The sequence below is a fragment of the Nicotiana attenuata genome, unplaced genomic scaffold (genome assembly GCF_001879085.1).
Source record: "Nicotiana attenuata strain UT unplaced genomic scaffold, NIATTr2, whole genome shotgun sequence".
NCBI lineage: Eukaryota > Viridiplantae > Streptophyta > Magnoliopsida > Solanales > Solanaceae > Nicotiana > Nicotiana attenuata.
In genome coordinates, this window is record NW_017675133.1 from 1 (window position 1) to 17,176 (window position 17,176).

General features: G+C 39.3%; 1 protein-coding gene across 1 annotated transcript; it reads right to left on the reverse strand.

Moving 5' to 3' along the window:
• Positions 1–15,488: 15,488 nt before the first annotated feature.
• On the reverse strand, positions 15,489–15,914 carry LOC109219705 (36.4 kDa proline-rich protein-like). Its single transcript, XM_019384180.1, has one exon. The coding sequence runs from the start codon at positions 15,912–15,914 to the stop codon at positions 15,489–15,491; it is 426 nt and encodes a 141-aa protein (XP_019239725.1).
• Between the last annotated feature and the right edge of the window lie 1,262 nt (positions 15,915–17,176).

Sequence of the window (17,176 nt, forward strand, 5' to 3'; positions counted from 1 at the left end):
AACACGCTTAAGCATGTGAGTTCATTTTCTGAAAGAGTGGACAAATCTACAATGTAAATATTGTTAACTCTTTTTCCCTGCAAAACAATTTTGTCAGTGATAAGGTTAATCACAAAGTATTTGGTGGAGGTAAAAGCCACAAGGTTACCTCTGTCACACAATTGTGACACACTTATTAGGCTGTATTTCAAGCCATCTATCAGGTAGACATTCTCTATGGAATGAGAATCTGTTTTGCCCACCTTTCCAACCCTAATGATCTCACCTTTATTTCCATTACCAAAGGAGACATTACCTCCTTTTAAGTCCTCAAGTGAAAGGAACTGGTCCTTGTTCCTAGTCATATGTTTTGAGCAGCCACTATCCATATACCATATTTGGCTCCTCCCTTTCACTTGGACCTGCAAAAGAAAATCAGGGGTTAGTCTTAGGAACCCAAACTAGTTTGGGTCCCTTTCTATAAGCAAAAGGGTGAATCAAATTCCTTCTTGCCCATCCAGGCAGCTTACCTTTTTCTTGAACAAAGGCTTTGTTCTTTTGACTGGCCTTTACTTTTGCATCACATTCATTTTTGTAATGACCAGTCTTGCCACAGTGTGTGCATATTTTGTTTTCAGGAAGTGTGAGGTACTTGCTTTTAGGGTCCCATTTTGGTGCTTGAGTCCCATAGCCAGGTCCTCTCTTGTTGCTACTGTGATGCTCTTGCAACCAAGAGAGTGCATCAGAAGTCTTGTTCCACTTGCAAGTTATGTCTAGTTCATGTTTCACCTTTCCTAGATCTTCCTTTAAGACTTTGATGAATTCATCTTTCTTATACAATTCATCTTTCATTTTTCCCAAATTTTCTTCTAGAGTGAGATATGTGTGATCAGCTTTCTTCTTTCCTATTCCTAGTTGCAGTTTTAAGTTATTAGACCTAAGTTCTAGGACACTATTGTCAAGTTCAAGAACCTGGTTCTTCAACTCAGCATTTTTGTTATCACTCTCATTTGCCCTAGACTCTGAACTTTTGCATTTTGCTTTTAGGATCATACATTCCCTAGACAGAACTTCCTTCTCATTGTTAATTATTTCAGATTCATCAATGAAGTCTAGTAATAGCTCAGCCAACCTTTCTTTAGACAAGAATTCAATGTTGTCTTTGAGATGAAGAATACTTACCTCTTGTTCATCATCTGATTCTCCGATGGCCATCAGTGCTTGCTCTTCTTCAGCTTCATCTTCTGAGTCTTCATCTGAGGTTTCTCCCCAAGCAGCAACCATAGCCTTGGTTGAACCTTTTTTTCTTTTTGGTTGAACCTGTTCCTTCTTCCTGTTCCTTCGTTCAGCTCTTTCTTTCTTCCACTCAATTTCCCATTAAGGGCAGTTCTTGATCATGTGATCAGTCTTACGACACTTGTAGCAACCCTCATCGGTCTGTTTCTCATGAGCTTTTGTCTTGTTGAAGGTTGTACCTCTTGAAGAACCCTTTCCTCTCATCAGGTACTTTTTAAAATCTCTAGTGATCATAGCCATCTCATCATCTTCCAGATCTGAACCTTCAGCAATTCTGAGAGCTAAGCTTCTCTCCTTCTTGGGGGTATCCATCTTCATGGTTTGCCTTCTCATTTCATAAGCAGTCAGATTTCCAATTAGTTCATCCAGTCTGAGAGTGGCAATATTCTTGGATTCCTGAATAGCAGTGATTTTGCTTTCCATGTGACTGGCAGAACCCTTGTCAGAATTTTCTCAACCTTGTCTTCTTCAAGAATAACCCTTCCAAGAGACTTAAGTTCATTTGTCAGTGTAGTGAACCTAGTATACATCTCCTGGATAGTTTCTCCTTCCTTCATAGTAAAATTCTCATATTGAGAATACGCAGTGTTCCTCTTGATCATTTCACTTGAGGTGTTCCTTCATGGGCCACTTGCAAGGTGTCCCATATCTCCTTAGCAGTAGTACAACTTTGGATCCTACTGTACTCATCTGGACCTAGTCCACACACAAGCCATTTCTTGGCCTTAGCATTTTTCTCCCACTTCCTCAGGTCTTCAGCAGTGCAGTCAGCCCTTGTCTTTGGCACATCAACTCCTTCAGCATTCTTCTTTGTAGTATCTAGGGGACCATCAGTGACTATGTCCCAGAGTTCATAGTCTTCCCCTATGATGTGATCTCTCATCCTGTTCTTCCACCAAGAATAGTACTGACCATTGAAAAGTGGAGGCCTAGTAGTGGATTGCCCTTCCCAGTTCCCAGGTGGTGCACTCATGTTGATCTTCTCCTAAGGTGTTAGCCTCTTCAAGGATAACCTGCTCTGATGCCAATTGATGTTCTAAACGTCAATACTACAAAAGAGGGGGGGGGGGGTGATTTGTGTGGTACCCAATTTTCGCTTTAGAAGAACCTGGTTCTTCTAGGTGTACTTACTACTACTGTTTGCAGAATTAAGAGTGCATAAAATAAAGAACACAGAGATTTTTACGTGGAAAACACCTAGCTCAAAAGGTGAAAAAACTACAACCTACTACTTAGTAGGATTTTCCCAAACTTCCACTAAAATAACTGAGCCAAAACAGCATTTACAAAACTCTTGTAAACCTAAGGATTAAACTGTAATCCCAGTGTGGCACACAGCCTCAACTGTTGCGACACTTTCAAGTTAACTCTAACTTGAATACTCAAAGTACCTAATACAATTGCTTTTATGAAAGCTGGAAAGGTACAACTTTAAACCACCTACTACAATTGAACTAGAATAAGAATAAACACAATGGAGTTGGTTCTTCTATCTTGTCCAAGTAGCTTCAGGAATGCACACTTGAATTTCACATAAATTGCTTGCAAAATTGCCTCGCTCTTTTGCTCTCAATTTAGTTTCACTTCTGCGTTTGTGCAATACCTGTAAAAGAGAACAATCATTGTTATTTAATGAGTTAGTAATCAGAGTTTGATTGAGACTCAATTGCTGATCCTTTGTCGAATTTGAGTCCTACAACAATACAAACTCCAACCCTATCCTTTATCCGGATTGTGTCCTCTTCCCATGAGGATACTTTCGTTCCTCATCCAATATGCAATCTTTTCGATCGGTTCAGGAGATATTGCTGCTTATCCTTGAGACTTATCTCCTTCACGTGCATCTCACATGTATAGGTTGATAAACACTGTGTCTCACATGATGGACCTGTTCCATGACTGAGTGCATTTGTCATTCTTCAAAACTTCACCTGAACTTGGGCCAACAAGGGGTCTATGCGTAAGATGTACAGGGGTAGAGCTACCGGTCCAGATGAAATACCTGTGGAATTTTGGAGTGGCTCACTAGGCTGTTCAACGTCATTTTTAGGACGAAGAAGATGCCCGATGAATGGAGGTAGAGTAAGATGATTCCTCTGTATAAAAACAAGGGCGATATCCAAAGTTGCAATAATTATAGGGGGATTAAGCTGCTAAGCCATACTATGAAAGTTTGGGTGAGGGTGGTTGAAGCAAGGATGAGGACCAGTGTGTCCATTTCTGAGAACCAATTCGGTTTTGTGCCGGGGTGCTCGACTATGGAAGCCATTCACATTGTAAGGAGATTGGTGGAGCGGTATAGAGAGATGAAGAAGGGCTTTCACATGGTGTTCATTGACCTATAGAAAGCATATGACAAAGTCCCGAGAGAGGTGCTCTGGCGATGCTTGGAGGCTAAAGGAGTCCCAGTAGACTACATTAGGGTGATTAAGGACATGTATGATGAAGCTAAGACTCGGGTTAGGGCAGAGGGAGGAGACTCGAAACACTTTGCGATTGGGTTGCACCGGGGATCAACTCTTAGTCCATTCCTAATTTCCTTGGCAATAGACGCAATGACGAGACACATTCAAGGTGAGGTTCCATGGTGTATGTTATTTGCTGATGAAATAGTTTTAATTGATGAGACGCAGGGTAGTGTTAACGAGAGGCTGGAGGTTTGGAGGCAGACCCTAGATTCTAAGAGTTTCAAGTTCAGCATGACCAAGACAGAATATATGGAGTGCAAGTTCAGCAATGGTACCCAGGAAGGGATATGGAGGTGAGGCTTGATACGCAAGTCATCCCCAAGAGAGGTAGTTTCAAGTATCTTGGATCTATAATACAAGGTAACAGGAAGATTGATGAAGATGTCACGCATCGTATCGGAGATGGATGGATGAAGTGGAGGCTCGCTTCCAGTGTCTTTCAAGAACTCTCATACCCAGAAGCTAAAAGTAGCTGAGATGAGGATATTGAGGTGGATATGTGGGCATACCCGGTTGGATAAGATAAGGAATGGAGTTATTCGGGAAAGGGTGGGAGTGGCTCCTGTGGAGGATAAGATGCGGGAGGCAAGGTTGAGATGGTTCGGGCATGTTAAGAGGAGAAGTATAGAAAGCCCCAGTTATAAGGTACGAGCGGTTAGCCTCGGTGGGCAGTAGAAGGGGTAGAGGTAGGCCTAAGATGTCTTAGGAAGAGGTTATTAGGCAGGACATGGTGCAGCTGGAACTGACTGAGGACATGGCCCTAGATAGGAGGGTGTGGAGATCAAAGATTAGGGTAGAAGGTTCGTAGGTAGTTGAGCGTTTCTCTGTGTCTTACTCAATTCGCTAGCATTAGTGTTAATATGATATCTTTTATTCATAGATGGCTATTACTGCCTAGAGTTTGACTGCATTCTTGGATTCGATCTTATTTTATCTTAATGTTATTCCTACTTATTGCAATTACCTTTTCTTTTTTAGTCGTTCTCTAGCCGAGGGTCTATTGGAAACAACCTCTCTGCTGTTCCAGGGGTAGGGGTAAGGCTCCGTACATCTTACCCTCCCCAGACCCCACTTGTGGAAAACTACTGGATTTGTTGTTCTTGATGTTGCTATTATTGTTGTTGTTGTTGTAGTGATATATTAGTAATGGATAACCTATATACAAAGCAGAATCGAAATGTACACCCGCGAATTAAGTACAAACAGTAAAATTAAGTAAATAAATTTTGATTGAATCAAAAACTATAGTCGTAAATTAAGTACTAACATATTACTTCGATAGATTGCATTATATTAGAGATAATTAAACCTAGTACTATAGATATAAACCCAAGTCATCAGAAAATACTCCATCTAAGGAGTGTAGGTAGGGTCACTAGAGTGATCCCCCCACTCCCACCGGAGGAATCTTCTCCCTCACCATCTCCAGCCTCATCTCCCTCCTCGTCTGCCTCCTCATCTCCAGCCTTATCTCCCTCCTTGTCTGCCTCCTCATCTCCAGCGTCGTCTCCAACATTCGAACCAGCATTCTAACTAGCACCATTAGGAGCTGGAGGGGGAACACCGCCATTGGCAGCCGCATTCAAACCTAGTGCAGCTTGTTGGGGTTGAAGTGTGGTAGTGTGAATGGGAAATGAGGGAAGAAGGTGAAAAGGCAACTTTGGCTTTTGCACTTTGTCCCTCATTGGTTAAAGACAAGTATTTTGTTGGGTATAAATATAGAAAAACACTTCCTTAAGCTCTTAAAAGGAGCTAAGAGGAAGGAGCCTCGCGCCGTCGTCGTCGTCGTCGCTCGCTCGGCTTCGGCTTCGGCTTCGAATTTGGAAAGAGGCAGTCAATAGTGAGATAGAATCCATATTAAGTAATCATACTTTGGAATTGGTTGATCTTCCTCCGGGAAATAAACCTTTGGGTTCTAAATGGATTTTCAAAAGGAAAATGAAAGCTGATGGTACTATTGACAAATATAAGGCAAGATTAGTTGTTAAAGGGTTTAGACAACGAGAAGGTCTTGATAATACTTTGACACATACTCGCCGGTAACATGGATTACATCTATCCGGGTGTTAATAGCGTTAACCGCCTTGTATGGCCTTCAAATCCATCAGATGGATGTAAAGACGGCCTTCTTAAATGGAGATTTAGAGGAAGAAATCTATATGGAACAACCTGAAGGGTTTGTAGTTCCCAGAAAAGAAAAGAAGGTGTGTCGACTTGTTAAGTCACTTTACGGACTAAAACAAGCACCAAAATTATGGCATGCGAAATTTGACCAAATAATGTTGTCAAATGGTTTCAAGATCAATGAGTGTGACAAATGTGTTTACATTAAGAATACTCCAAATCAAATAGTCATTGTTTGTTTATATGTGGATGATATGTTGATAATGAGTAACGATATTGCTAACATGAATGCTACTAAGCGCATGCTTACTAGTAAGTTTGATATGAAAGACTTAGGAGTTGCCGATTTAATTTTGGGAATTAAGATCCTACAGACTCCTCAAGGTCTAGCTTTGTCTCAATTCATTAAATTAAAATGGTTCTTGAAAAGTTCAAATATTTGGACTTCAAAGAAGCAAAAACTCCAATTGATTTAAACCATATTCTTGTAAAGAATAAAGGTGAAAGCAAATCTCAATTGGAATATGCTCGAGTGTTGGGAAGTTGGATGTATATTATGAATTGTACACGACCTGATATAGCTTGTGCAATAAGCAAGCTTAGTCGATACACAAGTAATCCCAACCAAGCTCATTGGATAGCAATGAAACGAGTTTTGGGAGATTTGAAATATACTCAAGACTATGCATTGCATTGCAATAATTATCCCGCAGTTATTGAGGGATATAGTGATGCAAATTGGATCACCGGAAACAAAATCCACAAGTGGATACGTTTTTACCATTGGTGGAGGAGCAGTGTCTTGGAAGTCGTCCAAACAGACATGCATCGCTCGCTCTACAATGGAGTCTGAGTTTATAGCTTTAGACAAGGCCGGTGAAGAAGCTGAATGGCTCCGAAATTTCTTAGAAGACATTCCTTTTTGGCCCAAACCTTTGGCACCTGTATGCATACATTGCGACAGTCAAGCAGCAACAGGAAGGGTTGGGAGCGTTATGTATAACGGGAAATCTCGTCACATTCGACGAAGGCATAATACCTTTAGACAACTACTCTCTAGTAGAATTATCACAATTGACTATGTAAAGTCAAAAGATAATGTATCGGATCCGCTTACAAAAGGCCTACCTAGAGAGGCGGTTGAGAAGTCATCAAAGGGAATGGGACTACGGCCGAGGACAAGTCACATTGTCAAGTAAAACTTTGGTCCATTCTCGTGATGCGGACAATGTTCAGTACCAAGGGTAAAGCGTTAGGACTTTTTAATAATTTCTAAGTTAGATATGGGGTATATCAAATAGTGTATCTACGGGATAACACGTTTAGGAATCACCTATATAAGTGTGAAGTGTAAGCCGCTTCAAGGAGAATGTTGTAAGGCCAGTTCTCTACGCACTTATAAAACCAGGCGGTGTTCATGGCTAAAACGAACACAACAATGAGAACCAAAAGATGGATAAGGATTAATTGTGTGACATATGTTGTCTAGGTATACACTAAAGCTCGACGGTTCAAAGATATCAAATCTACCGATTGACCGAGTATATCCGATATATGCTCACTACGGAAAGTTCAAAGGAAAACCTACTTATCCCGATGCAATTAGTCCTTAGTTGCGAAGCACACAAAATTTTTCATGCATGTTCATCATTCCCCATTCATGTGGGGGATTGTTGGGGTTGAAGTGTGGTAGTGTGAATGGGAAATGAGGGAAGAAGGTGAAAAGGCAACTTTGGCTTTTGCACTTTGTCCCTCATTGGTTAAAGGCAAGTATTTTGTTGGGTATAAATATAGAAGCACTTCCTTAAGCTCTTAAAAGGAGCTAAGAGGAAGGGGCCTAGCGCCGTCGTCGTCGCTCGCTCGGCTCGGCTTCGGCTTCGGATTCGGATTCGGTAAATTGATATGATTGATTGACTTAATTTTTGGACCAACAAAATGAAAATTAAATATGAATATTTTATATTAATATTTTGAGTGACCGTTATTTGTAACGGTGGATTAAATTAATTTCCTTCTTTAATTCTATTTTAAATATTCCCGCGTTAAACAACCACCAGAAAGGCTGCATTTCACGAATAGCCACCTGCAGTGTGAACAACCACTTTGGCACCCTTTCAATCCAGAAATTCGTTGGCTATAAATAGGCAGTCATTCCTTCAGAATTTTTCATCCTGAAATCTTCTGATTCATCTCCTTCTTCTTTCTGCATCATTACTTTCAAAACAAAGTAAGTCGGTCGTGTGATTTGCACCATTATTTTGAGTTCGCTGATACTTAGTGGTTTGAAGTGCCGCTACCGCTAAGTTGGAAGTTCCGTTCTATCCTGGGAAGAATTTATCCGTTAACCTTGGGCAACAGTGAGCGGATAAGATTCTTTAAGGACACACAAGGAATTTGTGGGCTCGGGACATAATACTGCCAATTTCTGTTCATTTATTTTTTCTGTTTGTCACTTATAAATTCAGAATTTCTAACACAGCTACCAACTGTTCCAACAACTCGACCCTCCTAAAAACATATACAATCAGAAAATTAATGGGAACTATAATTAAGATAATATTATAGCAACGTTAGTGTAGCAAAATATCATATAACAGTATACTGATTAATGGGAATGATTTTGTTTCCAAACACATCTGAATTATTATCATTGCCATACTTATGCTCCATGAAGTTCATTCCGAATTTCTTAAACACTCCAATTTACATTAGCCAAAAGCATGTGTAATTCTATGAGATCAATAACAATCAAGATACTAGAATAACCAACAATTTACTCTGTACAATAGTTGAGAATATTGTAATTAACAATCAAGATACTAGAAAGCCTTTAACTTCATTTAATACTATTATTATTTATATTGGTAAGAGGTAAGTTTAATAAATATGATGCTAGACATATATTTTCAATATGTTACCTTTGATACAACAACAACAACAACAACAAAACCAGTAGTTTCCCACAAGTGGGGTCTGGGGAGGGTAAGATGTACGTAGCCTTACCCCTACCCCTGGAAGGACAGTGATGCTGTTTCTGATAGATCCTTGGCTAGAGAACGACTGAAAAGAAAAGGTAATTGCAACAAGTAGGAATAACAACAAGATGTAATAAGATTGAACCCAAGAATGCAGTTAAACTCTAGGTAGTAATAGCCATCTATGGATAAAATATATCATACTAACACTAATGCTAGCGAATTGAGTAAGACAAAGAGAAACGCTCGACTACCTACGAACCTTCTACCCAAATCTTTGACCTCCACACCTTCCTATCTAGGGCCACGTCCTCAATCAGCTCCAGCTGCGCCATGTCTCGCCTAATAACCTCTCCCCAAGACTTCTTAGGCCTACCTCTACCCTTCCTGCTACTCACCGAGGCTAACCGCTCACACCTTCTAACTGGAGCTTCTATACTTCTCCTCTTAACATGCCCAAACCATCTCAACCTCGCCTCCCGCATCTTATTCTCCGCAGGGGCCACTCTTACCTTTTCCTGAATAACTTCATTCCTAATCTTATCCAACCGGGTGTGCCCACACATCCACCTCAACATCCTCATCTTAGCTACTTTTAGTTTATGGATATGAGAGTTCTTGACCGGCCAACACTCTACTCCATAAAACATAGTCGGTCTAACTACAACCTTGTAGAACTTACCTTTAAGTCTCAACGGCACATTCTTATCACACAAATCACCGGAAGCGAGCCTCCACTTCATCCATCCTGCTCCGATACGATGCATGAAATCTTCATCAATATCCTTGTTACCTTGTATTATAGATCCAAGATTCTGGAAACTGCCTCTCTTGGGGATGACTTGCATATCAAGCCTCACCTCCATATCCCCTTCCTGGGTACCGTTGGTGAACTTGCACTCCAAGTATTCCGTCTTGGTCCTGCTCAACTTGAAACCCTTAGACTCTAGGGTCTGCCTCCAAACATCCAGCCTTTCGTTGACACCACCCCGCATCTTGTCAATCAAAACTATGTCATCAGCAAATAACATACACCATGGAACCTCACCTTGAATGCGTCTCGTCAATGCGTCCACGCCAAGGAAAATAGGAATGGACTAAGAGCTAATCCTTGGTGCAACCCCATCATATCCGGAAAGTATTCCGAGTCTCCTCCTACTGCCCTAACCTGAGTCTAAGCTTCATCATACATGTCCTTAATCACCCTAATGTAGGCTACTCGTACCCCTTTAGCCTCTAAGCATTGCCAGAGCACCTCTCTCGGGATTTTGTCATATGCTTTCTCTAGGTCAATGAACACCATGTGCAAGTCCTTCTTCATCTCTCTATATCGCTCCACCAATCTCCTCACAATGTGAATGGCTTCCACAGCCGACCGGCATAAAATCGAACTGGTTCTAAAAAATGGACACACTGGTCCTCATCCTCGCTTCAACCACCCTCTCCCAAACTTTCATTTTATGGCTTAGAAGCTTAATTTTCTATAATTATTGCAAATTTGGATATCGCCCTTGTTTTTATACAGAGGAATCATCGTACTCCACCTCCATTCATCGGGCATCTTCTTTGTCCTAAAAATGATGTTGAACAGCCTAGTGAGCCATTCCAAACCTGCCCTACATGCATTCTTCCAAAATTACACAGGTATTTCATCTGGCCCGGTAGCTCTACCCCTATGCATCTTACGCATAGCCCCCTCGACCTCCTCTACTATTATGCGCCTACAATACCCGAGATCCCAGCGCATCTCGGAGTGCTTCAAGTCACCTAGCACAATGTCCCTATCGCCCTCTCCGTTCAGGAGTTTATGGAAATATGTCTACATAGCTTACAGGCTACCTTCCTCATCTTTGATACACTTAACTTGGTCCAGATCACGGGCCTTCCTCTCTCTTACCTTGGCTAGCCTGTATAGCTTCTTGTCTCCGCCTTTGTCCCCAAGCTCTTCATACAAATGCCCAAACGCCACAACCTTAGCCGCCGTAACCGCTAACTTCGCCTTCTTCTTAACCCTCATATACTCCTCCATGTTCATCATCTTCGCCTCCTCATCTATGATCTTTATAAGCATCAAGTACGCTGCTTGCTTGGCTTCCACTTTCTCTTATAGCTCCTCACTCCACCACCAGTCACCTTTGTGGCTGCTAGAGACCCTTCGAGACCCCTAATTCTTCTCTCGCAGTTACTCTAATACACTCCGCTGTCGTGGTCCACATATAGCTCGCGTCCCCGCTGCTCCTCCATGCTCCCATAGCCCACAACTCCCCCTCCAACTCCTGCGCTTTGTCACTAGTCAAAGCACCCCACCTGATCTTGGGTTGACCATACACGACCCTCTTCCTCCGCTTCCTCACGATATTTAAGTCCATCACCAATAATCTATACTGAGTCATGAGATTTTCGCTTGGTATAACCTTGCAATCTATGCACATACTCCTATCGTACTTCCGGAGGAGTAGATAATCAATTTGAGTCTTGGCCAACGAACTTCGAAATGTAACCAAATGCTCCCCCCTTTTCAAAAAATACGAGTTAGCAATCACCAAATCAAAGGCTTTAGGGCAGTCCAACAACAAAGTACCTCCTCCGTTCCTAACTCAAAGGCAAAGCCGTCATGCACGCCGTTATACCCCCAGATGTCTCCCCAATGTGACCATTAAAGTCACCTCCTATGAATAGCTTTTTGTTGAGCGGAATGCCATGTACCAACCCGTCAAATTCTTCCCAGAAGCGCATCTTAATCTCCTCGTCCAAACCCACTTGAGGCGCGTAAGCACTAATCACATTTAAAGTAGACCCTCCCACTACCAGCTTAATAGCCATTAGCCTGCCGTTCACCCTCCTAACTTTTACCACTAGCTCACTAAGATCCCTGGCAACCAAGATACCTACCCTATTCTAACCCCTCTCGCGTCCTGAGACCCACAATTTAAACCCATCAGCATCTCGAGCTTTCGAACCCACCCATCTAGTCTCCTAGACACAAGCTATGTTGATTTTTCTCTCTTGGATGATCTTCGCTACCCCCTCCCCCCCTCACCCCACCCGAGGACATGAGCTTATTCCACCATCACTCACCCCAAACAGTATAATCTATGGAAAATTACGCTTAAACTGCCGCTAAAATAGATAAAGGTAAACTAAAGGAGGCAGGTCTAACACTATAACTCTAACCACTAGAAATGCATACAGAAGACAAACAGACAAGCAAGAATTAAATGAGTCAGGCTCATGACCTGAAGATTGCAGGTTCGAATCCTGTCCCCGCCTAATATCTAAAAGAAGGCCAACATAACAAATACTAAGATATCAAATTATAGTCTATAAATCCAAAAGCAGTTACTAGCAAGAAAAATATCTAGGCAGATGCACTAAATAATTATAGGCAGTCAAGAATTAGGCTTAAACTAACAGAATCTAATTGGATACTAACAAGGGAAGACAGAGATATTAAATGAAGAACAAGAGGTACCAACTCTCGATTAGTGCAAAACCTAAGTGACTCATCATAAATGTCAAGGCCGCGCTGCCGTAGTAACCTTAGTCAATTTTCTGCTGCCTCCAACTGATTTTGACGTCCCCCGCACGCTTTGATCCGGTAATGAATACTAGCGATGATTTCTCCCATAGCTACAAGCAACAATTTTCAGCGAGGAATGGGATCGAAGAGATGGAAGAAACTTTAGATATGTTACCTTTGATATTGTCGTAAAAAAATATTTATTAATATGAAAATTTAAGTAATTTAATTCTAAGTTCTAAAATATTTTTAGTGTTAAAGAGTAGACAATCTTTCTTTCTTTTGTCCAAGGTTTTTTTGTACTTTATTTTTACAAACTTTAATAATGTCTAACTTGAAATAAAATCACAAACTCCATTATTGAAATTATTTGGGGACCTAAATCAAAGATTTACTAGTCTCCTACTTGAGGCTTGGGCTACATGTCCACCCCTGACATTCTCAATCAAATTTTATAGAGTTTCAATTAAGATAAGACAACAATCAGTGAATTTGTTATTTAGTTACCAAATGTGAATGAAGCTGGTTGAACAACACGTTCATAGCGCAGTGATATACAAATATTTTTTTTTCATTAATCAGGGCGGCTTAACAGAACTGATGTCTTAAAATTAAAATATATTAAAAGACCCTGAAATTTCTTTCACAAAATTCATATAATATTGAGATTAAAAAAATAGACTACATGGCTTTGATCTATTGGTGAAAGAGCAACGTATATTACGTGGGTAAGACGCACATCATGTGGTATTGAATTCTCCCATGTATAAAAATATAGCAACCCGTGCACTAAGATCCCGCTATGCGCGGGGTCCGAGGAAGGGCCGGACCATAAGGGTCTATTGTACGCAACCTTACCCAGCATTTCTGCAAGAGGCTGTTTCTACGGCTCGAACCTGTGACCTCCTGGTCACATGGCAGCAACTTTACCAGTTACGCCAAGGCTCCCTTCCGTGTATAAAAACATAACATTGAGTAAAAATGATAAAAGGGTCGAGCCTATTATCCATCGTGTTTTGAACCTTACGACACTTGTCTCGGGGATTTCTTAGTTAAAAATGATGAGACAAAAGAACTTACTTTCTGATATGTGGATCAATCAAATGTGACAAAAAGGAATAACTAATTTAGAGACTCTGGGTTGAAATTAGAAAATAAAATATTAAAAAATATGGAAAAAGATTATAAATAAAGAAAGAAAAATAGAATTGATGAGAAGGTAAATATATTATTAATTTATCGAGAGAAAAATTTTATCCTATTAACTCATTCAATCCTATCTCTACTGAATTTTTAAAAAATATTAAAATTTAAAATATTTTATTAATAATTGTATAAATATAAAAATTACATATATTATATAATGATATAATAGTGTTTTCTATTTTTGAGGCCTTAAATATTTGGGGGTCTAATGCAAGAGTTTTACTTGCCTTACCCTAGAGTCGTACTTGTTGAAATAAATTACATAATTAATCTTAAAATTTTGTGATTGCACTCACGTTCCGGGCTAATAATCATAACTCCGTTCTCTATTTTCTCCTCATTTGCTATTCACAAAAGTGGCGGACCAGAATATTTAATTTCTGTCTGTTAAACTAGTTGTAATCTAAAAATTGCTACTGTAACTAAGTGCACGATTAATATATTTGTATAAATTTACTAATTTTTTTTATCTAAATAATAATGTATGACTCCAAAGTAATGGATACTCGAGCACTCGTAATCGTAACATAGGTCCGCCACTGATTCACGAGCTTAAACTATACAAATATTATATAATATCTCACTTCTTTGGGGAAAAAGAACGTTTATCCTACTCCTCTTCTTCTTCTTGTTCTTCCTTTTATGGGAGGTGGGGGCTAGGTGGGGGTGGGGGTGGGGCAGTGAAAAATTAATTAAACATTAAGTGAACAAATTAAAAGACAAAAATTAGCAGTAATAGAACTAGAAGCGGGAAAAAAAAACAATACATAGAAAAAAAGTTATCAATACACTTTTTCATCTTTGCAAAAATCAAATAAAAGCATTAATTTATAAATAGTTTTCATAAACTAATTACTATTCTACAAAAGACAAAAATCAACAGTAGTACCACTTTTGGGTAAAAAAGGGTTTTGGGGTGGGGGTTGGTGGGGGGGGGGGGGGGGGACAGTAGTACCGATCACGAGATACAATTTGGTGTGGGGGTTGTTGGAAAGTGAAAATAATTAATCAGAAACTAAAACATCCTCTCATGTCGAATATAGTCCATACAATCCTCCAAACCTTAGCTTGCAACCTGCAATTTCAGAATAATTTATGACTAAAATGAGCTTAACCACCTTTTTAAATATATATAATAAATAGACGTAAATTAAATATGAAGTAGCAAAGGTCATAAAATATTACTTTTAAAAAAGTTAAGTTTACTAGTCAATAACACATAAAACAACAACTTCTCACATTATTAGAAAATATAATCAGAATGTAACCAAGAATTCTAATAAGGAGATGAAAACAATTACAAGAGTACCAAACTTGAGTTTATTCACTGATCGAACCAAGAATTGTAATAAAGAGATTCAAAAAAATTACAAGAAAACCATACTTGAATTTCGAAACTACAATATATTGATCCACTTTGCCACTTATATATATATATAAAAAAAATAACAGTACAAGTTTCTCTTATATTAAGGGAATTCAACAATTTAGACATAAATTAAAAAAATTATCTCTTACCCAATGTGCACAATTTTTTTTGATAGAAGGTATTCAATTGGACTTTCTTGGACCATTTAGCTATGCCTCTTCATGTGTTGTATCAAATAAATGTACAACATTATAATCCACACTAAATGTTTCTACATAAAACAAAACGAATTTATAATACAATCTAGCACTTAAGGGTGTGGCCTACTGGTCAGTGATGCGGGACGAAAACCATGAGGTCTCAAGATTTAATTCTTGATAGGCAGAGTTACCCGATATCATGCTAGTAAGAGGTAGCAGATATCCACTAAAAAAGTCGGTACGCACAAACTGGCCCGAATATCATTAATATAAAAATAATTATAATGCAAGCTAGAGATATATAAAGGTTAAAGGGGTAGTACAAGAAATTGCATACTTAACTCAAAAAGTCTACAAAGAGCAAGTGTAGCCAGGAGGTGGAGTCTTGCCACAAGTAAGAAGGAGTTGAAGTGCCAAAGGGACATAAAGGTTAAGATTTAGAAGCTTAAGCTTAAGAGTTGTACAAAGACAAACTGCAGCTTCAATTTCTACAAGCCCTTGAATAATTGGACAACACTCATTAATTACAGGATTACCAATCCCAATATGAACTAGCCCACCAAGAAGATCAACACAAGCTCCAAGTTTAAGTGTATCAATAGGGCAAGTTGTAGCCTCTTTTGGTGGTGATGGAATATTATTAATAGGTGGAATATTGGGAATAGTTTTGGGTTTCTTGTGTTTTTTGCAATGGCTACAACCAAGTATGGGAGTGATTGAAGAAATTATGAGAAGTATAGAGATGAAAAGAAGAGATGTTTTTTTGGAGGAATCCATTTTTTTTTTCAAGTGAGGAAAGGGGATAGGGTTGAGATATTGGTACAAATGTTGATGTTATATAGAATGAAATGATTTAAGTGGTGAAAACAAACAAAACTCCTAAAACTTTGCACGTGAACAAGGGGGTCTAATATGGTCATGCCAAGTTTTGTCTACTACATGGCAAATATAATATGCTCCTATCAATATGACAATTACTTCGACTCATAGCCGAATTCATAGTCAATCGGCTCAAAATTGAGATGATATTATTATACAAATTTAGTTTATCTTTTCTTATATATATATATATATATATATATATATATATAGGAATCTAAATTACATTTAATTTTAGTCCTTTTTATGCATCAATCATCATAATCCATACCATCACTCATTGTAAAGAATCATTATTAATTTTGTGGAGTTTAAATACACTATATTCTGTACGGAACGAAAGGCCATCTTGTGTTTTAGGACCCAATTTCGTGTTACGAGGCCTTCAAAATCTTATTTTATTCCTTTTCGATTTGCGTGCGCAGTCCGGGCGTGTTTCCAGAAAGCTCTTATGTGGAAAATTGATGAAATAATAATTTTTGGCCAAAAAAGTTAATTTTAGTTGACTTCGGTCAATATTTTGGTTAAACGGACCCGTACCCGTGTTTTGACGGTCCCAGTGGGTCCATAGTAAAATATGGGACCTGGGCGTATGCCCGGATTCGGAGGTCCCTAGCCCGAGTAATGAATTTTTATTAGAAATTATTAGACTGAAAATCAAATGGTTTAAAGAAACTGATTAATGTTTGATCTCGTTGCATCGAGCACGTATTTTAGTTCCAGAGCCCGATACAAGTTTAATATAATATTTAAGTCATGTTTGTGAAATTTGGTGAAAAACGGAGTATATTTGACGTGATTCGGACGTCCGGTTGTGAAAATAGGAATTTCAAAGTGTTCTTGATAATTTCATATGATTTGGTGCTAAATTCGTAGTTCTATATGTTATATTAGCGATTTGATCGCACGAGCAAGTTCGTATGATGCTTTAAGACTTGTGTGCATGTTTGGTTTGGAGCCCCGAGGGCTCGGGTGAGTTACGGATAGGCTATGAGGTGTTTTGGAACTTAGAAAATTTTGCTGGTATGATTGAACTTGTTGCAAGCCTCTGATCTCGCAATTGCTAGATCAGGCATTGCAATTGCGAACCCTGCAGGTTCCGCATTTACGAGGCTTTTATCGCAATTGCGATTAGAAGCTGGGCCATGCAGTCTTTGCAA